Source organism: Camelus ferus, chromosome 4 (assembly GCF_009834535.1).
Source record: "Camelus ferus isolate YT-003-E chromosome 4, BCGSAC_Cfer_1.0, whole genome shotgun sequence".
Classification (NCBI taxonomy): domain Eukaryota; kingdom Metazoa; phylum Chordata; class Mammalia; order Artiodactyla; family Camelidae; genus Camelus; species Camelus ferus.
The window spans coordinates 5,371,052-5,394,520 of record NC_045699.1 but is presented as its reverse complement, the minus strand read 5'-3'; the positions used below and the strand labels follow the sequence as shown (position 1 = coordinate 5,394,520).

General features: G+C 33.2%; 1 protein-coding gene across 3 annotated transcripts in view; it reads left to right on the top strand.

Annotated features, from left to right (window-relative positions):
• ERCC6L2 (ERCC excision repair 6 like 2) overlaps positions 1–23,469 on the top strand; it is an 83,679-nt gene that overhangs the window by 12,165 nt on the left and 48,045 nt on the right. For all 3 annotated transcript variants that reach the window (XM_014561443.2, XM_006187320.3, XM_032477450.1), the window contains exons 4-12: positions 4,774–4,967; positions 6,642–6,803; positions 7,200–7,407; positions 10,318–10,458; positions 11,453–11,566; positions 12,430–12,549; positions 14,249–14,320; positions 14,911–15,056; positions 19,847–19,942. In XM_014561443.2, the coding sequence (XP_014416929.1) occupies positions 4,774–4,967; positions 6,642–6,803; positions 7,200–7,407; positions 10,318–10,458; positions 11,453–11,566; positions 12,430–12,549; positions 14,249–14,320; positions 14,911–15,056; positions 19,847–19,942 (1,253 nt within the window). The remainder of the gene's footprint in view (positions 1–4,773; positions 4,968–6,641; positions 6,804–7,199; positions 7,408–10,317; positions 10,459–11,452; positions 11,567–12,429; positions 12,550–14,248; positions 14,321–14,910; positions 15,057–19,846; positions 19,943–23,469) is intronic.

The window sequence follows — 23,469 nt, the reverse complement described above, 5'->3', positions numbered from 1 at the left end:
ATCTCTAGCTATGATGAATAGAAGTTGTGAAAATGAGCATCTTTGTCTTGTTCCTGATTTTAGAGGAATTCTCAGCTCTCACCTTTGAGTATAATGTTAGCTGTGGGTTTGTCATATATGGACTTTATTATGTTGAGGTATGTTCCCTCTATACCCAATTTTTGGAGAGTTTTTTTTTTATCATAAATTGATGTTGAATTTTCTCAAATGCTTTTTCTGCTGCGTTGAGGTGATCATTTGGTATTTAGTCTGTTTATGTGTTATATCATGTGACTGATTTGTGTATGTTGAACCATCCTTGCATTCCTGGAATACATCTTACTTGATCATGGTGTATGGTCCTTTTAATGGATTGTTGGATTCCACTTGCTAATACTTCACTGAGGACTTCTTCATTCGTCTTCATCGGCATACTGGCTTGTAATTGTCCTTTCTTGTGGTGTCCTTGTTTGGTTTTGTTATCAGGGTAATGCTTGCCTTGTAAGTGGATTAGGAAGCATTCCCTCCTCTTCTATTGTTTTGGTAGAATTTGGGAAGGATTGGTACAGTTGCTGCAATTTACCACTGAGGCCATCTGGTCCTGGGTTTTTGTTTATTTGGAGGTTTTTGGTTGCTGATTCAGTCTCTTTGCTAGTAATAGTTCTGTTTAGGTTTTCTATTTCTTCTTGATTCAATCTTCGTAGTTTTATGTTTGTAGGAATTTATCCATTGCTTGTAGGTTATCTAATATGTTGGTGTATGATTGTTTAGAATAATTTCTATAATCCTTTGTATTTCTGTGTTACTATTTGTAATGTCTCCTATTTCATTTGTAGTTATATTTGTTTAAGTCTCTGCTCTCTTTTTTTCTTAGCCTAGTTAAAGGTGTCAAATTTTGTTTATCTTTCCAAAAAAGCAACCCTTAGTTTTATTGATCTTTTCTATTTTATGTGTTCTCTATTTCATTTATTTCTACTCTGAACTTTGTTATTTCTTTCCTTCTACTTACTTTGGGCTTAATTTGTTCTTTTTCTAGTTTCTTGAAGTGTAAAGTTAGGTTGTTTATATGACTTTTTTTTTAATGTAGGCATTTATCACTATAAACTTCTTCTTAGAACTCCTTTTGCTGAATAGCATAAGTTTCAGTATGTTGTGTTTCCATTTTTGTTTTCTTAAGGTATTTTTTGATTTCCTCTTTGATTTCTTCTTTGACCCATTGGTTATTAAGGAGAGTATTATTTAATCACCACATACTTGTGGAATTTTTTTTTTTTTTTTTTTTTTTTTTTGGTTTCCTCCTTGTGATTGATTTCATATCATTGTGGTCAGAAAAGATATTTGATATGATCTCAGTCTTAAGTTTATTAAGACTTGTTTTGTGGCCTAACATTTTATCTCTCCTGGAGAATGTTCTACATATGCTTGAGAAGAATATGTATTCTGCTTCTGCTGCATAGAATGTCCTGTATGTGTCATTAGGTCCATCTAGTCCAATGTGTAGTTGAAGTCCTGTGTTTCCTTATTGTTTTTCTGTCTGAATGATCCATTGTTGAAAGAGGAATGTGGAAGTCCCCTATTATTTTATTGCGGTCATTTTTTTCCCTTCAGATCTGTTAATATTTGCTTTGTATACTTAGGTATTTTGACATTTGGTGCATAATATTTATAGTTATTATATCCTCTTGATGAATTGACCCCTTTATCATGATATGCTGACCTTCTTTGTTTCTTGTTACAGTGCTTGACTTTAAGTCTATTTTGTCTGATAGAAGTATAACTATCCCTGCTTTCTTTTGGTTTCCATTTGCAAGGACTATCATTTTCCATCCATGTGTCTTTAAAGCTGAAGTAGGTCTCTTGTAAGTAGCATACAGGTCTTTTTTTTTTTTTAAATCCATTCAACCACCGTATGTCTTTTAATTGGAGAATTTAGTCTGTTTACATTTAACATGCCATTCTTTTCCATGACCCAGTTCTTCCAACTACTTGTTGTTCACTGAGTTTTTTGGTGGTTTGTTTTGTTTGTTGTTGTCATTTTCAGGTTTCTTCCAAGAAAATTCACTTTATATTTTTATGTTTTTAATGGAAGTTTTCTCTTACATAGGTAGAGGATGGATTCCTCAGTTCTTCAATCATGTCAGTGGTGTTCTGATCATCTGGTACTGCCCCTTCCAGGCATTTTACTGCTATTATGGATTTATTTTTATATTGTTCTTTTGTTTTATTGGCATCAATAAATACATGTGTTTAGTTAATCCTTTGAACTGGAATTCTATGAAGAAATTTTTAATGGGATTACCAGTAAAATCCTACAGTATTTCCCAGAAGTAAATCTAAACAAAAATCATAATTTTGTGTGATGAAATTTATAAAAGATAAATTTGTTTGGATCCATTTAAAATTTTGTGCATTTTGAAAAGATGGTCTATGAAATAGCTAGAGGAGAAGCAAATTCCTTTGTATTTATTATGCTAATCCCAAGATCACAGTGGAACCCTGAAAAATCAATGATAGAGCTTCTTGAAAAAATCCTTTTGATGAATTTGAATGTTACAAATTAAGGAGTGGTGGATTCGAGGTATGTGTGTGTGATATATGATACATCTTATATCCATTTTTAAACTTCTCAAATGTGAATAAATCTTCTAAGAATGCGTGAAATAGATGTTTTGTGCCAAGAATAAATTCCTAAAGGAAAAGATACAAACTATGCATTTCAAATATTAATTCTTATAATGATTCTTTAGATTTAGGCTGTTAAGGTCGGAATTCAGTCTTTATGAAAATGAATCAAAATACAGTCTTTTAAAAATATTGTATGATAAAACTTAGAGATTCTATATAAAATTCGTAATCGGTATTAATGTAGAAAAGGAGGATTTTTCTAGCAGTCACAATACCAACATCAGACGCAATTTAAATTGGTGGTTAAACAAAAAATTTTTCAGTATTTTATTTACTATGCACTATTTCTTTAGTTTATTATTCTTGCAAATGATGCTACTGTGAACATTCTTATATGTATATCTTGGCAACTCTTGCTGTTACAACTATGGGATAAATTCTTGGTACTGTAATTGTACAGTATGTGGTGGTGAAATTATGGGTATGTGCATATTACATTTTGATTGCTGGAATCAAGGTACCCTTCCAAGAGCCTCTGTCAATTTGTATCCACAGCAGTATTCTCTAAGAGTGTCTTTCCCATCTTTTCGTCTCATCTAGGGGTTAACAAACATAAATTTATATCAGGCTGAGAGATTAAAAAAATTATATCTTGCTGTGATTTGCATTTCCTTAATTATGAGTTAGATTAAGTATCTTTTCAGAATCTTAAAAGACATTTTTAATGGCTTTACCTATTTTTAAATCAAGTTCTAGTTTTTAATTATATTCCTTGATTAACAAACAGTCCACATGTTCTAGATACTAATATTTGGTCCATTATATATTTTGCAAGTATTTCTTTCCCACCCTTTCAGAGTCAGTTTTTGACTTGTTTATTGTATTGTTGAAATTTTTAGGTAGTTAAATATATCTGTCTTTATAGCTTTTGGGTTTTATGTCTGCTTACAGAAGTCTTTGGTACTCTAATACTGTAAGTAAGGTCTCCCATGATGATTGTTTTATGACGTATATGATTTTATTTCATACCTTTACATATTTATTTCAGTTAGAATTAATTTGCTCTAAGGAATGATCTAGTAACCCTGCTGTAACTTTTCCCCAGATGCATATTGCTGGTTATCTTGATGGTCTTTATTGAAAAGTCCTCCTTTTTAACAGTGATTTGACAGGTCACTTTTGGGAAAAATTAAACTCATTTGTGTATTTGGGTCTATTTATTGACATACTGTTCTGCCCTATTGATTAATTTGTTCATTTCTCTTCTTTAAAAAATTAAACCATTTTAATTATTTTAGCTTTATAACACATTTTATTTATTTTAATGAATAGACATTTGGGTTGCTTCTGTGTCTTGGCTTTTGTATATAATGTTGCTGTGAACATTGGGGTGCGTGTATCTTTTCAAATTAGCGTTACCTCCGGGTATATACCCAGGAATGGGATTACTGGGTCATATGGTAGGTCTATTTTTAGTTTTTTGAGGAATCTCCATACTGTTTTCCACAGTGGCTGCACCAAACTGCATTCTCGCCAGCAGTGTAGGAGGGTTCCCTTTTCTCCACACCCTCTCCAGCATTTATCATGCATGGGCTTTTGAACGATGGCCATTCTGGCTGGTGTGAGGTGATACCTCATTGTAGTTTTGATTTGCACTTCTCTGATAATTAGCGATATTGAGCATTTTTTCATGTGCCTATTGGCCATTTTTATATCTTCATTGGAGAATTGCTTGTTTAGGTCCTCTGCCCAGTTTTGGACTCGGCTGTTTGTTTTTTTGTTATTAAGTTGTGTGAGCTGTTTGTATATTCCGGAAATTAAGCCTTTGTCGGTCACATCATTTGCAAATATCTTCTCCCATTCTGTAGGATGTCGTTTTGTTTTGCTTATGGTTTCTTTTGCTGTGCAAAAAGCTTATAAATTTAACTAGGTCCCATGTGTTTATTTTTGCTCTTATTTCTATTGCCTGGGTACACTGCCCTAGGAGAACATTGCTAAGATTTATGTTTTTGGTGGTCTTCTAAGTCCAGATATATTCAATTGCTCAGCTATATTTATGCTTATTAACTGTAGTGTCAAAAATTAAAGAATAGGACTATTGATATTCTAGATTTAACTTTGGGGTTCTTTTTATTTAATAAAGATATGACATTTTTCTTTTTCTTATAGATGTTCTTAATAGTTGCTCCTCTTTCTGTCCTCTACAACTGGAGGGACGAGTTGGACACCTGGGGATATTTTAGAGTCACGATTTTACATGGGAACAAAAAGGACAGTGAACTGATTCGCGTGAAACAGAGGAAATGTGAAATTGCTCTAACAACTTACGAAACACTGCGCTTATGTCTGGATGAACTTAACAGGTAATGGGGACAATGGGAATGATTGCTTTCATATTCTGCTTACATCAATTGTATTTATCATTTTATATTGTGATTTTTTAAAGCTCTCAACTAGCATGATTTAATTTGATTTCAGAATTATTCAGAAATAGACGGTTTATAATAATTATTTACTAAGAGGGAAAAACCAGAGTGAGTTTCTACAGATCCTTATTTTATTTCCTCTGTTACTCTCGGAACAGTGCTTGTTAATGAGTAAGGTTTGTCCTGGATCTCATGCACAACCTTTTATATGTATGATGCCTCTAGAATAAAATAGTGATTTTCCTGAATGATTTAGATTATGGGAGTCTGTTGTAAATGTAGGGTGGCAAAAAATACATGTAGATATTGAGAACCACTATTCCAGGACTATGTGTACCCAAAAGAAATGAACTGCACCTTAAGATTTTAGTGAGAAAGCTAGAGACAGGCAATTATAAAGTCACATGAGCGCTACCGGAGGGAACACGGATGTTATGGGGGCACATGCAGAGCCTAACTCTGCCGCCGATGAGGAGAGCAGTCAGGGAGCTTCCCAGAGAAGATGACCTATGAGCTGAGTGCAGACTGAAGGATGAGTAAGAGCTAAAGAGTAGGAAAGTCATCTGGGAAGAGGGAACAAACAGCATTTACAGAGGCCCTCAGAAAACAAAGATCATGGTACTTTTGAATAAATGAAAGCAGTTCCGATGCTTTTTGCATCTAGTGGCTGCATCCTAGCGTGTAAGAGGGATGTGGCCAGGAGACAACTCTAGTGTGGTTAAGTGAGGAAGAGATCATGAAGAGTACTGAAAGCTGCTTGGAGGATTTTGTTCTTTATCCTTGGAATGGCACTGTGTTCCTGAAGTGTTTTCAGGAGTTACTGTTATGATAAAAATGATTGGATTTGCATTTTATAAGTAACCAAGTTGCTGTGTGTATAGACAGAGGAGAGGCAAACTGAATGGAGAAAGACCAATCAGGAGGCTTGTTATGAGCTAAATTGCGTCCCCTCCAAATTCATGTGTTCAAGTCCCAACTCGAAGAACCTCAGAATGTCACTTAAAGCAATTAAGTTAAAATGAAGACGTGAAGGTGGGGCTTGAGTCCCGTCTGACTGAAGGAGATTCCGGGAAGTGATACGTGGAAGAAAGAACACACGAAGGCACAGCAAGAAGGCAGCGGTCTGTCGACCCAGGAGGGAGACCTCAGAGGAAAGCACACCTCCCGACACCTCGGCCTTGGAATTCTAGCCTCCAGAACTGTCGTGTCTGTCACCTTCTGCTCATCGTACTGTTTTTGAGATATGGCCACGTTATTGCATGTATCAGTGGTCAGTGATCCTTGTTTCTCAATGCTGAGTTGTACTGCATTTTATGAGTATACCACATTTTGTTACCCATTCATTTGAGGATAGATATTTGGGTTTTCCAATTTTTGGTTATTATAAGTAAAATTTTAAGGACTGCTTATGTATAAGCCTTTTTTTTTTTGGACGTATATTTTAACTTCTCTTGAGTAAATACCTAGGAGTGGTTTTGGGGATTATGTGTTAAGTAAAGAGGGAAAAAACTCCAAAACTTTGGTTGGAGAAGGCTGCTCTCCAAATATTACGTACACTAAGAAAGGGAGATTTTTCTCAACCTTTTTTCCCTTTTTTCTCCCTTTATCAAGTTTGGAATGGTCAGCTGTCATTGTAGATGAAGCTCATAGAATCAAGAATCCAAAGGCTAGAGTAACAGAGGTTATGAAAGCTTTAAAATGTAATGTCCGAATTGGCCTCACTGGAACCATTCTTCAGAACAACATGAAAGAATTGTGGTGTGTTATGGACTGGTGAGTAAAAACACTTTTTATTTTTTGGAAAATTATTTAATACTTCTTTAACTTAATGTTATCTTGTTTCTGAAAAAAAAAAAAAATTGTCATTTACACAAGTGTTTGATCCCAAACATAGTATACAGAGTAGAGAGTTTCATGAAAACCTATCTTTATACATTACTCTTTGTCCCTAAAGTAAATATCTGGACTGATCTACCAGTTCCATCATTTTCTTACAGTTGTTCACTGAGATTGTCATAAAGAAGACCATTGTACTTTCTTGTCTTATATTATCATTATCATTATTAAACAAGTGACTTAGTATATTTCTTAAAACCAAGAAGAAATCAGTGTTTTCTTTTTTAGATAATTTGATAAAGCCCTAACATTTTTCTTATTGTCATTATAAAGGGCCGTGCCAGGACTTTTAGGTAGCAGGGTCCACTTCAAAAAGCAGTTTTCTGACCCAGTAGAACATGGTCAGAGACACACAGCAACGAAAAGAGAACTAGCCACCGGCCGAAAGGCCATGCAGAGACTTGCAAGAAAGATGTCTGGATGGTTTCTCAGGCGTACCAAGGCTCTAATCAAGGATCAGCTGCCCAAGAAGGAAGACCGGGTAAGAACTGCATTTGTGTCTATTATGAATTTTTTGTCTTTTTTTTTTTTTGTAAAAATACATCGTTTGAAGAGGAAATTTATCTCCTGTGGTATTTTATGAATATAGTTTTTTGTCCTTTACTTAGTGTGAAAAACATTGTTATATGCAGAATTTCAGAAAATAATTAATTGCGCTCAATAATCATTTTCCTTACTAACTTCACTAAGGTGCTAGGTGTCAGGTTTCTTGTTAGTGTACATTAAACTCATTTCTCTTGTTTTAGAACAAGAAGCCTTTTGGTAAAATTCTTCCTTAATGAAGAAAAAAGAGCTTCTCTCCCTAATATGTTTTCTGTTCATGTTTTGTCCTTCCTATACGGTGATCCATCTACAACCCAATATATTCTTTGGTGCCTTAATTATAGCTACAGGACCAAAGTGGTTAAAAGCTTTTTTAATAGATTCATTTTTTGTAGAATGCTATGTACAGTCATAAGACTAACCTAAATTTAAGAATTTGTAGGAAAATTACAATTAAATTCTGTTAATTGTGTAAGAAAATTTGAGGAATTGACATTAAGAGGAATTTTTTTAATATAGTGGCTCTCTTGTATAGTTTTTAATTTGTGGTTCTTCTAGAATACCTCAAATAGCCCAAACAATCTTGAGAAAGAATAGCAAAGCTGGAGGCATCACGTTTCCTGACTTTGAGCTGTATTACAAACCTATAGTAATCAAAACAATATGGTACTGGCATAAATACAGACACATAGACCAATGGAATAAAATAGAGAGCAACCAGAAATAAACCTATGCATAAGCAGTCAATCTGAAGAGATGTCTGAATATTTTACAAGAGAGCAAGAACTCAGTGGGGAAAAGATAGTCTTTCAACAAATGGTACTGGAAAAATTGGATAGGCTCATGCAAAAGAATGAAATTGGACTCCTGTCTTACTCACTCACAAAAGTTAACTTAAAATGGATTAGACTTAAATATAAGACATGAAACTATAAAACATTCATAGAAGAAAACAGGGAAAAAAACTCCTTGACATTGGTCTTGGCAATGATTTCTCAAAATAGGTCATCAATAGCACAGAAACAAAACCAAAAAATAGACAAGTGAGGTTACATCAAACTAAAACTCTTCTGTACAGCAAAAGAAACAACAGAATGAAGAAACAACATCCTGAATGGTAAAAAAAATACTAGTAAACCATATATTTGATGAGGGGCTAGTATCTAAAATATATAAAATCTCATAAAACTCAATAGCAAAAAACCAAATAATCCAATTTAAAAATGGGCAGAGAACCTAAACATACTTTTTTTTTTCCCAAAGAAGACATACAGATGGCCAACAGACATGTGAAAAGATGCTCAGTATCACAAATCATCAGGGAAATCAAAACCACAGTTAGGTATCAGCTCACACCTGTCAGAATGGCTTTTATCAAAAAGAGAGGTAACAAGTATTGATGATTTTGTGGAGAAAAGGGAACCCCCGTGCATTGTTTGTGAAAATGTAAAGCCGCTATGGAAAACAGTAAAAAAGTTAAAAATAGAATTATCAGCAGTCCCTTATCTGGGTATACGGTCAGCCCTCTGTATCTGCAGGTTCCGCATCTGTGAATGCAGATGGTCAAATGTACTGGACCATTTTATTTAAAGGTCTTGAGCATCCACAGATTTTGGTATACATGCAGGGTCAGGGTAGTCCTAGAACTAATGCTGCACAGATATTGAAGGACAATTGTGTATCTGAAAGAAACAAAATCACTCTTGAAGAGATATCTGAACTTCCATGTTTATTGCAGCATTATTCACAATTCCTAAGACACGTAAATAAGCTAAGTGTCTGTTGACAGACGAATGGATAAAATAGATGTGCATATATACAGAATGGAATATTATTCAGCCATAAAAAGAAGGAAATTTGTCATTTGTTATAACATGGATGGATCTTGAGGGCATTATGCTAAGTGAAATAACTCAGGCAGAGAAAGACAAATACTGGAGGAACTCATACCTTAATTATTATCATACCTCCATCTTCTGTATTCTCTTTTTATCCTTATATGCACAATTTGTCCTTTTTTTGCAGTAATATTCTTCGTGATACACACATATAAATATTTCTAAATAGATGCCTTTTCCCCTTATTCATGTTCCTTAAACTCCTATTATGGATGTATTTTGTTTTATGACCTTAGTTACATACAGCTATACCTGGAAGAATTTTACCAATTTCCAGTGCTACCAGAAATGCAAGGCAAATTCTATCCCCCATAACTTAGTGGCCTTATTTTCTTACATTTTCTTCTCTTCTTGAATTTGGGCACAAAGTAGCAACTTGTAGTTGCTTTTTTATGTGTATTTACTTAATTCTTATCTTTACTAATCTTAGGAATTTATAGCAAGATGTTAAATACAAATACTTTATCCTCTTTTCAGTAATAGGAATTTTTAAAATTTTTTTCTAATTTTTCGAGTAATTCAGTAAGTATTATCCATACCATTGTTCTAAAATCTTCTGTTTTTCCTTATCTAGTTTTTTATTTGACCCAAACTTTAATCACTTATTTTCAATATGAAACCCTGAAAAGCTCTACAATATTGAGAAATATATAAGGAAATCACACACTTGATTTTTCTTCATATTTTGATTTTTTAAATTAAAAAACGAACTATGAGATTTATTTGAAATTAAGTCATAATTTATATAGTTTAGGGTAGAGTGGTGGCATGGAATATAGAATTGGGAGAAATTTTCCTACCTTCTCCTGTCTATAATGATGTATCCAGAAGAAAAATCAATTAATTTATGAGCAATTTTCACTATTACAATCAATGAAACCTAATGTACATTGTAATTATTATTGCTATAAAAAAGATACTAACAATTACCTTGTATTTTATCTTGGCAGATGGTGTATTGTTCTCTGACAGATTTTCAGAAAGCTGTCTATCAAGCAGTATTAGAAACAGAAGATGTGTCTTTGATACTTCAGTCTTCTAAGCCTTGTACCTGCAGCAGTGGCCGAAAAAGGAGAAATTGTTGTTATAAGGTAAACATTTCAGTATGATATCTTTACCATCTTGCGTTTGATTACATATACTCTATTCTACTGTCAGAGAAAGTAACAGATAAAATAACTTTTCATCACTCAGTTCTTTAGAAGCTGAAAGTTAATGAAAAGGAATAATTTTCAAAAAGATTTACAATATCAAGTGGTAATCACAGAAAAATACAATATTCAAATATCTTTTCAAAAAACTAGTTTTGGAAAGTAGCTTCAATTTTGTATCCTCTCTTTCAGCTTTTATTCAGAAGTATCCTACTTTCATCTTGAAATTTCATTTCATTTTCCGTAAATTTCTCATTATCAGTGGAAAATACTTCTTTGATAAGAGGCTTAAAATATTATTCTGATGTGAGATAGAATCTTAATTTAATAGAAATTGTGTATCAGTACATTAAAGTGTTTTATTTCTATTTAGAAATAAATACTCATTTATGCTTTTTTTTAACCTATCTACATTTCCTGCCCTTTATCACCACTCTATTTTATTATTAATTTATTTGTCACAGATCCACATACTTAGAGAGACCTTAAATAAATATTTATCTAGATTGATATTTATTCCATATCTCATTTATTTTGCTGTTTTTAACCACTTCGCTTTTTTTGCAATGTAGATGAGTGGAGAGAGTAGAGGCTTCTGTATAATACCACCATCACACTGAGAGTTTTATGACCAGGAACCTGTTATGGCAGCATTTCTATCACTGTGTATTGGGAGGATAAATACTTCTTGGAATGTGGACTTTCTCTCTTCTTTTATTAAAAGTATCACTGTATTATAGTTTCACCAAAAGTATGATTCCACATTAGTGATTCATGCATATTTTAATGACATTGACTGTTATTTTTTCAGACTGATTGTGTCAATAGTAACCAGATAGTAAATATTGTAAGTGATACATTTCGTGATGTAAGTAGTTACATAGCCATGTTAGTCCCTTGCTTATTTTTATTTTCTGTACTTTTCTGGTTACAGACCAATTCACATGGTGAAACAGTGAAAACCTTGTATTTCAGTTACCTTGCAGTCCTTCAGAAGGTCGCTAACCATGTCGCACTACTGCAGGCTGCTAGCACCTCCAAACAACAGGTTTGGGTTGGCTTTTTAAAGTTTCTTCTTAATGCTATTCGGTATAAAGTTTCTTAGCCAGATATCCTTAAGATATTTTTGTATGAAATTTAAGAGGAAGCTGACTTCTTGTTTTTTAATTTAGGCGTCCAGGACTATATGCACTTAAGTTTCTAATGAAAGTGAGAAAATTGAACCTTAAAATAACTTTTTTCTGCCTCTGAAAATGTTCATTTATTTGTTTTCCTAACATCTTTTGATATAATTACTGATTAAAGGTATTTGATGAGTCAGTCCTAATTCCACTAACAGTGTGTCTAATTACATTTATCAAATCTGATGGATTAAAATGAGGATTTACAATAATCTGTATGTTAAATATATGGAGTGTTTCCTAAACTGGCAAAAATCAGTAATTTCAAGGTTTAGGCATAAATGGAGTCATTTATTTTGGTCTTTTCAACTGTGTCTTATTCTAAAGCACAACATAAATAAAGATCTTTTTTAAAGCTATTTTATATGATGATTTTATATTTTCTTTTTGTGTTATGGTCTTGAGGCTATTCAAATGTAATTTGAAAAGACTGTTTGCTTTTTGGGAAGTATTTGGTTCCTTGTGTAGGAAATCTTAAGAAAGTAACAGTAAAATTAATAACCATGTCATTATCTCAAAACTCATCAAAACCGTATATGATTAACATGTATCTTTAACATTTTCTGAATCTAAGTCTGACTTAGAGAAGGTAAAATCTTCAAAATAAGGACTGTAATAATTTAGGACTACAATAATATGGTCCTTCTAAATAGATTTTTTTATAAATAATTTCAAGTTATACAGATTTAAACATGTTTTGTTGAAATTTCTTGTACCTTTTTCCCTTAAGGAAGCACTTATCAAAAGGATATGTGATCAGGTATTTTCCAGATTCCCAGATTTTGTGCAGAAAAGCAAAGATGCAGCCTTTGAAACACTTTCTGACCCAAAATACAGTGGAAAAATGAAGGTAAGTATTCTTTTTTCAGGTTGCATGTACGTAAGAATGATGTACAGTGTATTTATCAAATGGCACGACAGAGATACCAATTAATCAGAATGGATGCCTGATCATTCAGAAGAGAGAGTGACCAAAGACAAGGCATGTGGTTCTGCCAGCATTTACTAGCTCACTGCGAACCCTGCGTGTGATAGGTTCTCAGTTAGTAGTAGTTACACCAAGTGCACCTCAGACTTTCCTTATTGGTGTATTGGATTCGTGCCCTCTTAAAAAATGTATGCTGTCACCACCTATACAATAGCTTGTCTTCAAATGTTTAAGGAGAAGCTCTACCAGGAATATAAATGTTAGCGCCAAATAAGAGGCTGAGGATAGGCAGTAGTTCTGAATTAGAGAAAGGAGTTTCTTGAGGAGCTCAAGGTGGACAGGGCCTCTATGTCTATAGTGAATTTTCTGCCTCTTGTTTTTACTTACTGATCTTGATTATAAGGTTGCTAAATCTCATTTGTGGCAAGGGAGCGTTTGTGTATACCAGGAAACTGACCTGTCGGTGCTGCTCTTGGTGATGTATTAACTGAGGGACGGGTGTGAAAAGGAAGGCTAGGTTCTCCAGCCACGTCCCTGGCCTTGGGCGCTGCGTGTGACAGCTGCGTGGAATGCTGACAGCTTCCAGCCACCTTGCAGCAGAATCTTTATTTATGGATTCAGAGTTTTACAGAACAATTCCCAATTTTTATGTTTTGATTAAGGAAAAAAATTTCTTTTGGCAAAAAGTTAAAAAAAAAAACAAGAAGGGAAGTAATTTAAAGTAGCTAGGGGTCAGAGCTAGAACAGTGTCTTCTCTTGCTCAACTATTAAAAGGGTTTTATATTGAGTATAAGTTTTTTCATTTAAAAGTTTAAGTGTTTGTCATTTAATAAATGAAATTGGTTAAGTGTTTATTGTATAGTTCAGAAAAATGTTATACTTAGTACAGAAAATTCCTTTTCTTTCCTTTGTGGTTTGCTTTTCTGCAGCGTTCTGGAGCTGTCATTGCCAGATGTGGAAATGCCTGTTTTAAATATAACAGTATTACTATCATACACAGGCTTTGGATTTTTTTTTGCTTCCTCCCTAAAAGCACTGTGTATGGGGCAAATTATTGGCATTTTGAGGTCAAAATCGAATCTGGAGTTCAAGGTTTACTGTAAATAGAGAAACAGAGAGGAGAAAATGAGAAGAGGTATATATCTGACTGACTATTTTAAGAAAATAAATATCAAGACTTTTAGAACCTATATGTAATTAAACATATTTTGTTATAGCTAGCTAGAGAAAATTTAGATACTTCCTGAAAGGAATGCTCCTCCGTAGTTTAGTTTCTGAACATATTGTAGGTATAAAGAAAGTGTATTTTGGAAATTAAATTAATCCATTTAAATGCATCCCATAATCTACAACGCTTCCTTTTTATTAAAACCAGATGAGATGAAATAAAAGTCTTTGAGAACTTCACCTCATTATTGATAATATGATGATGAATGACATTTCATGTAATATCTAATATTTTATTTCTCTAACTTGGCAAAAAATGAAGGGAATTATGAAAGATAACTGAGGTTATATTGTATAAAAAATAATTTTTAAGATATTCTCAAGTGATGTTTATATGTGTAAAGTATACTTTAGATTGAAACTGGTTCACTGATGTTCTGTGGTTTATTTCCAGGTCCTTCAGCAGCTTTTAAATCATTGCAGGAAAAACAAAGATAAAGTTCTTCTTTTCTCCTTTTCCACCAAGGTGAGTTTTGTCTGAAGTGCATTCTTGATTGGCTCAGCCCTAAACAGCATCCAGCCGTATTTTCTGTCTTATACTTACTTTAGGAAATGGTAATGTGGTAAGCAACTTTTAAAACAGATGCTTAAATCTCAATTATATCACTGTTACATACTGTCAAATAGCAAGCTCAAAGATAGATTTCTTATTCTCTGTTGATGTTTTTGTTAATAATTAGTGTTCTTTAAAACATTTAAGACATTTTAGAATGTGGAAAATAGCAAAAGTAATGAAATATATTTACCTTGATGAGTTAACCAATACTTTTCTTTTTATTCAGTTTTAGTTTAAAAAATAGAAGATTGATTTTTTTTTTCCCCTGAAAGATTGTTTTGTTTTGTTTTTTAAAGGTTGCTGAACATTAAAGTCAGTTTCAGTATAATGGGAAGATATATATGGGTCAGGAATTAGAAAATTATTTTTTGCTCTTCTAATTGTAAGAAAGAAATTGTGAGCAGCAGTAATTAACACTTAGTAAATCTCACCTCTATAATGGTGTGAAACTTATTAAGGTATGAATTTGTTTTTTGCACATCTCTGTATCTTTCCTCCAGTTGCTTGATGTGCTGCAGCAATACTGTATGGCGTCTGGGCTTGATTACCGACGACTTGATGGAAGTACAAAATCAGAGGAAAGAATCAAGATTGTGAAAGAGTTCAACAGTACACAAGATGTTAACATTTGCCTTGTCTCCACAATGTAAGAAAATAAAATTTGATAACTTGATTTTTATCTAATTGCTTTTAAGATTTAGGGTAATTTTTAAGCTGTTACTGGATTTTTAGTGGCTATGCTTACATTGCTTTGTTTCATTTGGCTTTAAAGAGAAAGAAGCAAAGATGCTATTAATTTTGACTGAAATAATATCTTGAGTTTTACCTAAACCATTTTCTCAGTTCCCTTTCATCACTGAATTCTCTTTATATGCCTGAGTTTATTAAAAATAACAATCCAAAAAAAATGGATGTTTCCTCCTAGAAATTTTCTTTGGTAGTGTTTTTGACTCATGTCTTGTGGTTAGAACTGTCAGACTTAATTGAATAATCATGTTATTAATTGAATAGCTGAGAATCATTTGTAGCAGTGGTTTTCAAACTGGAATCAAGGGGTCCTAGAGAACCCAGTGGGCTTAGTGGACCAGGAGTTTCCCTCCTCTGTCTCTACCTGGTCTCAACCAGAGCAGCTCCACACTTACAGGTTTGATTAAAGTTAAATCAGTTCTAACACCTATTTATGAATCTTTCAGTAAACCTTTTTTAAAAGTACACACTTTAGAGAAAGATTTAAGTCAATATAAACACCTAAGAAGATTAATCCCTTTTGGGGGTTAACAAATAACGTAACTTTTGATATCTAATGTAATAAGTATTTTGTAGATATGCTCCCTATCTTTCAAAAATAATTTCAAGAGACATTTAAAATAAAAATATATAAAATGCAAAAAAGGAAAAACTAAGTCAAAATAAAAATTACTTAAAATGAGGAATCAAATGATACATATGATGAATGAGCTACATAACTGTTGAGCACTGAAATTATTTTTGAATTCTTATAACTAAAGCACAAGGAGAGAAGTTCTGGATTTCCATTTTCCTGTAAAAGAAGTCAAGAAGTAATTTCTCATGTAAGTCCTTAAGTACAAAACATTAAATGATATAGAATACTGTCCTCAGTTAAATTTTATAAAACACACATGAACATTCTTAGTTTTTAAAGTGTTTTTAAAAGTAATAAATGCCTTCAAAAACAGTTCAAATAATTCAGAACTTATGACAACCAATTGTCTTTCATTCCTCTTATGCTCAACCCCAGTCTAATTTGATGAGCTCAGCTAGAAAGCTCCTAATTATCTCTTCAAATGTATTAGACATTGCTGTTTAACACATTCATTGAATTTTTAATTTTTAAAGACTACTTTTTATGTTTAGAAGTGCTGTCAGCTGATTTTTTTTCAGCAAAATCTTTGCAGGACAGAAGAATGTGCAATATTTAAAGTACTGAAAGGGGAAAAAAACAACTTATGACCAAGAATACTTTACCCAGTAATACTGTCATTCAAACTTGAAGGAGAGAAGAGGTTACTAGACAAGCAAAAACTAAAAGAGTTCATCACCACTAAACCAATCTTACAAGAAATGTGAAAGGGCCTTGTTGAAGTGGAAAAGAAAAGCCCATAACTAGAAGTAAGAAAATACAGGAAAGAAAAAAATTTCACTAGTTAAGGCAAATATATAGTAAAGGCAGTGGGTCAACCACCTAAAAAGGCAGTAAGGAGGTTAAAAGACAAAAGTTGTAAAATCAGCTATAATTACATTAAGTAGTTAGGTGATATGAAAAGTTAAAAGATGTAAAATACAGTGTTAAAAACATTAAATATGGTAGGGGGAGTAAAAATGTAGTGCTTTTCGAATGCATTCAAAATGAAGTGACTGTCAGCTTAAAACAGATTTTTTTTAATATATTTTTATAAATATAAATATATTTATAAAGAGACTAAAAGAAGAAGAAAGGAACAAAGAACTACAAAAACATCAGAAAACAACTAACAAAATGGCAATAAGTATATACCTATTAATAATTACTTTAAATATAAATGGACTAAATGCTTTAATAAAAAGAGGCTGGATGAATGGATGCAAAAATGAAATCCATCTGTATGCTGCCTATGAGAGTCACTTCAGATCTAATGACACACCCAGGCTAAAAGTGAAAGGATAGAAAAAGATAATCCATGCAAATAGAAACAGCAAGAAAGTGCAAATAGAAACAGCAAGAAAGTTGGGTTAGCAATACTCTTTCAGACAAAATAAACTTTAAAACACAGACTATATAAAAGACATACAAGGACAATCATAATGATAAAGTGACCAATCCATGAAGAGGCTAAAACATTCATAAATATTTATGCACCCAACATAGGAGCACCTAAATATATGAAGCAAATATTAACAGGCATAAAGGGAGAAACTGACTATAATACAGTAATAGTAGTAATACAAAAATCAATTTATCAGTGATTAGATCATCCAGACAAAATCAATAAGGAAGCACTGACCTTAAATAACCCATTAAAACAGATGGACTTTATAGATATTTACAGAACATTCTATCCCAAAACTGTAGAATACTTACTCTTTTCAACTGTACTTGGAACATTCTTAAGAATAGATCACTTGCTAGGCTACAAAATGAATCTTAGTAAGTTTAAGAAGACTGAAATCATAAAGCATCTTTTCTGACCACATGATGTGGAACTAGAAGTCAATTATGGGAGGAAAACTGGAGGGAAAAAAAAAAACACATGGAGGCCAAACAACCAAAGTTATTGTTTAATGCTATTAAACAACCAGTGTGTCAACACAGAATTCAAAGAGAAAATTAAGGAAAGGGAAAACAGGAGGCCAGTGAGGTAAAACATACAGGTGTGATTTAATAAGAACTTGAAACAGGGTAGTGGAAATAGCCGTGGAGAAGGGACTCATGAGAAAAACATTTTTGAGGTAAATGACAGGACTGGATATTGGTTGGCTTTTTAGTTGTCTTATTTTATTTGTCCTATGAGTCTATTGAGGACAAATTCTCTTAGTTTGTCTTAGACTGAGAATGTCATGATTTCCCCTTTCATTTCTGAAGGATGTTTTTGCTGGATATAGAATTCTGGCTTGATAGTCCTTTCAGCACTTGAAAAAAGTTGTACTGCTTCCTCCTGGCCACCATGGTTTCAGATGAGAAATCCACTTTCATTTGAATTGATATTCCCTTAAAATAGTGTATCATTTCTCTCTGACTGTTTTCCAAGAGTTTGTCTTTTGTTTTCAGAAGTTTAATTATAATGTATCTTAGCATGAATTTCTTTGGGTTTATGCTTTCTGGCATTAATGCAACTCTTTGTATTCTTTAGGTTTATGTCTTTTCCCAAATTTGGGAAGTTTTCAGCTATATTTCTTTGAATACTTTTTCAGTCCCACTCTCTATTTTCTCCTAGGACTAAAATGATACAAATGTTAACTCTTCTGTTACTATACCTCAGGTCTCTAAGACTTCTCTTTTTTTTTTTTTTTTTCTCCCAGTATATTTTCTTTCTGTTGTTCAGATTGGGTAAATAATATTGACCTGTTCTTATGTTTATTGGTTCTATCCTCTGTCATTTCCACTGTAAAATCAAATCCATCCAGCAAATTTTGTAATTCAGTTATTTTTCAATTCTAAAATTTTGGGATCCTTTCTTTCTTTGCTGGGACTTTCTATTTTTAATTTGTTTCAAGCATATTTGTAATTGCTTTTGAAGCATTTTTATTGTGGCTCCATTAAAATCCTTGTCAGGGAATTCCAGCATCTGATTCTTTGTAGTGTTATCATCTATTAACTGTCTTTTCTCATTGAAGTTGAGGTTTTCCTGGATCTTAATAAGCTTGTAATTTTTTATGGTATGTTGGACATTTTGAGTGTTATGTTATAAAACTCTGTATCTTATTTAAATCTTCTGTTAGCCAGACACCATGCCAGCCACATTGGGTGGAAATCCATGTCTCTTGCTTGGCCTTTGTTGACATCTTGAGATTGAGGTGCTTCATTATTATTTCTGTATGGGCTCCACCCCACTCCTCCACTCCAGAGGAGACCTCATTATAGCTGACCAGAAATGAATGTTCCAGCTCTTCAGTCTTCTCTGACACCACCTGGGTGGGAATGAGAGATGCCTCATTACTGTCAGGCAAAGGGGGAAATTTAGTATCCTCACTTAGCCTTTGCTAACCAGGTTAGGGGTCAGACTACAGATTTTTTCCAGTGGTGGTTGCAAGAATAGGCTGGTTATTATCTAACATTTTTTATATCTTAAAACTCTGTACCTTTCCTGGTTCTTTGGCTAAAGGAAGAAGCCTTTTATTGGGCTTTTTTGTCTGTGACTGTTGGCTGTTGGCATTTCCAATTCACTGGCTTCTCTAGAACTCAATCTGGGATGTATTAGGCAAAAAGAAAGCCAGGGAACTCACTGCCATGTCATCCTTAGGTGTTGTGGTCTCCAGCCAGACTATGTTCTCTCTGCCTTTCAAACTCAAACGTTTTATTTTAAATGTAATGTTCAGAGTTTTTAGCTACACTTAGTGGGAAGAATAAGGAAAAGTACATTTACATTTATATTGATTTTTTAAAGTGTGTATATTATTTAGCTGGAGTATACTAGCAGTTTTTTAAAAAATTATGTTAGGAAAATCCTATTGAATAGTATTTGAGTATCTAAAAAATGTAAAAACCAGCACATCCTACTTAATGGACTCTTATGCTCAAATTTCTTAAGGATATTCTAGAATGGTAGAAAAAAAGTTCTACAGCTATTTCACTTATGGCATATTTGTGTTTTAATCATCTTACTTTTATAATGCTAATGTAATATTGTATTGCTTTGCTTACAGAAACCTGGCATAATTGAGTTATAGAGCAAAAATGTTGATTAGCTATTTTAATGTATTCTTTTCTGTTTATTCCAGGGCTGGTGGACTAGGCCTCAACTTTGTTGGTGCCAATGTGGTTGTATTATTTGATCCTACTTGGAATCCAGCCAATGATCTTCAAGCAATTGACAGGTATAATAGTGACAAAATTTAAAGTAACCTGCAAATATTTTAATTTAAAGATGCTCCTGAATTTTTCAACTTGTTTATAATGTGACTGTGATTAGAAGATAAGGAAGACCTTGTAAAAAATTTTTTAAATTTTATGTAAGATAACCCTGAACTTCTGAATCAAATGGCAAGCTGATAAAAGCCATCTATTTTTCATTCATCTCAAAATCCCATTATTGTGACAAGATTGATTTGGAAGAAAGAATGAGTAATACTGCAGGAAAATTGGAAAGGTCACTACTGGTAGATCTGAAGTTTTGCGAAACTTGAGGAAGAATCTTTATGATAAAAAACCTGCAGAGAAAAGCCACAATCCAAGATCAGCAGGAGAGCACAGAGAAATTTCAAGTGTGGGGTCAGCAACTTCAGGATGTAGGGGTAGACAGAGTGCATCCTTCTGGGAAGTTAACATGCTGACTCTAAAACAAATCCCTCTCGCACACCCTTTACATAAAGAGGGACTGACGTGCAGTAGGTGCTCCTTGATCAAATCTAAAAGAATAATTTCATTAATTTTATAAACAAGTGGGGAATCAAACTGACAAAAGGTTCTTACAGTGGATGTTAGGGCCAAAACAAAAGGCATGGAAACCCAGACCAGGTTTCTTACACAGTTCATCTTACCAATATTTTACAGTTTCCTGAGTACAGGTCTTTCACATCCTTAGTTAAATTTATTCCTAGGTATTTTATTCTTTTTGATGCTATGGTCAATGGGATTGTTTCTTTAATGTTTCTTTCTGATAGTTCATTTTTAGTGTATAGAAATGTAACAGATTTCTGTATGTTAATTTTTGAATCCTGCATCTTCACCAGATTCATTGATGAGCTCTAAGTAGTTTTTTATTGGCATCTTTAGGATTTTCTATGTGTAGTATCATGTCATCTCTATACAGTGACAGTTTTACTGCTTCCTCTCCAATTTGAATTTCTTTTGTTTCTTTTTCTTGTCTGATTGCTACGGCTAGGACTTCCAATACTATGTTGAATAAAAGTGCCACAGTGGGCATCCTTATCCTGTACCTGATCTTAAAGAAAATGCTTTCAGCATTTCACTATTGAGTATGATGTTAGCTATGGGTTGGTCATATATGGCCTTTATTATGTTGAGGTATGTTCCCTCTATACTCACTTTCTTGAGAGTTTTTATCATAAATGGATGTTGAATTTTTTCAGAAGCTTTTCCCACATCTATTGAGATGATCATACAATTTTTATTCTTCAGTTTGTTAATCTGGTATATCATCACGTTGATTTGCAGACATTGAACCATTCTTGCATGCATGGCATAAATCTCACTTGATCATGGTGTATTGGTTGTAACTTCTTTTTCATTTCTGATGTTATTGATTTGGGTCTGCTCTCTTTTTTTCTTGATGAATCTGGCAAAAGCTTTATCAATTTTGATTATCATTTCAAAGAACCAGCTCTTAGTTTCATTGATCTTTTCCATTGCTTTTTTAGTCTATATTTCACTTATTCCTGCTTTGACCTTTATGATTTGTTTCCTTCAACTTTCGGTTATGTTTGTTTTTTTTCCTCATTCCTTTAGGTGTAAGGTTGTTTATTTGTATTTTTTCTTGATTTCTGAGGTAGGTGGTATCATTATAAGCCTCAAGACTGCTCTTTGGCTTTGTCTCATATATTTTGGATCATTTTGTTCTCGTTTTCTACTAGCTTTATATGTTGTTAATTTACTACATTTTCTGTACATTTGCCTTTACCAGTGAGATATTTCCTTTCATAATTTTCATACATCTAGTTGTGGCATTTTGTTTTTCAAATAGAAAAGCCCTGAAATATTGATTGAAAGTTGGTTTGGTGGTGCTAAACTCTTAGCTTTTGCTTGTTTGTAACACTTTTTCTCTCTCCATCAGATCTATATGAAAGCCTTGCTGAGTATTTTTCATTGTAGGTTTTTCCCTTTCATTGCTTTAAATATATTGTGCTACTTCTTCTGGCCTATGGATGTCTCTCTTGATAAGTCAGCTGATAACATTATGGAAGTTCCTTTGTATGTAACTTGTTGCTTTTCCCTGGCTGCTTATTTAATAGTCTCTCTTTATCTTTAATTTTTGCCATTTTAATTACAATGTTTTGGTGTGCTCCTGTTTGGGTTGATACTGTTTGGGACCCTTTTTGCTTCCTGACGTAGATATCTGTTTCCTTTCCCATGTTAGGGAAGTTTTCAGTTATTATGTCTTCAAATATGTTTTCTGCTCCTTTCTTACTCTTCTTTTTCTGGGACCCATATAATGTGAAATTATGCTTGATATTGTCCCAGAGGTCCATTCTTTCTTTTTTTTTTTTCTTTTTTCTGTTCAGCTTCAGTGATTTTCACTGCTGTGTCTTCTAGCTCACTGCTCCATTCCTCTATATCATATAATCTGTTAATTCTTTCTTGTGTATTTTAAAGTTTTATTTGTATATTTTTATTATTAAGGTATAATTGACTTATTGTAGTATATTTTTTAATGAAATATAGTTGGTTTAGAGTATCATATTAGTTCTGGGTGTATAGCATAGAGATTCAGTATTTTTACAGATTATACACTGTCGAAAGTTATTGTAAGATATCGGCTGTAATTCCCTGTATTATACAGTATATCCTTGTGGCTTATCTATTGTATACATAGTAAGTGGTTTATATCTCCTAATCTCATACCCCTATCTTGTCCCTACCCTCTTTCCTCTCCCCACTGGTAAGCGCTAGTTTATTTTCTATATCTGTGATTCTATTTCTCTTTTGCTATATACATTCATTTGTTTTATTTTTTTGATTCCATATGTAAGTGGTATCATATAGTACTTGTCTTCCTCTGTCTGAGTTCTTTCACTGAGCATATTCTCTACGTCCAACTATGTTGCTATAATTGACAGAATTTTATTCATTTTTATGGCTGAGTAATAATCCATTGTGTATGTATATATCACATTTTCTCTATCCATGTATATGTTGATGGACACTGAGTTGCTTCTGTATCTTGGCTGTTGTAATTAATGCTGCTATGAACATTGGGGTGCATGTATCTTTTTGAATTAGTATTTTCATTTTTTTTCTGAAACCCAGGAGTGGAGTTGCTGGATCATATCATAGTTCTATTTTTAGTTTTTTGATGAACCTCCATACTGTTTTCCACAGCGGCTGTACCAATTGTACATTCCCATCAACAGTGTTCAAAGGTTCCCTCTTCTCGACATCCTTTTGCCAATAACATTTATTATTTGTGGTCTTTTTGGTGATAGCTATTCTGAGAGGTGTGAGGTGATATCTCATTGTGGTTTTGATTTCCATTTTTCTAATAATTAGCAATATTGAGGATCTTTTCATGTGCCTGTTAGCTTTGTATATGTCTTAGGGAAAATGTCTTTTCAAGTCTCCTGCCCATATTTTGATTGGGTTGTTTTGTTTTGATACTTTTTTTTATACCGAGTTGTATGAGCTGTTAATACGTTTTGGATATTAACCGCTTGTTGGTCATGTCATT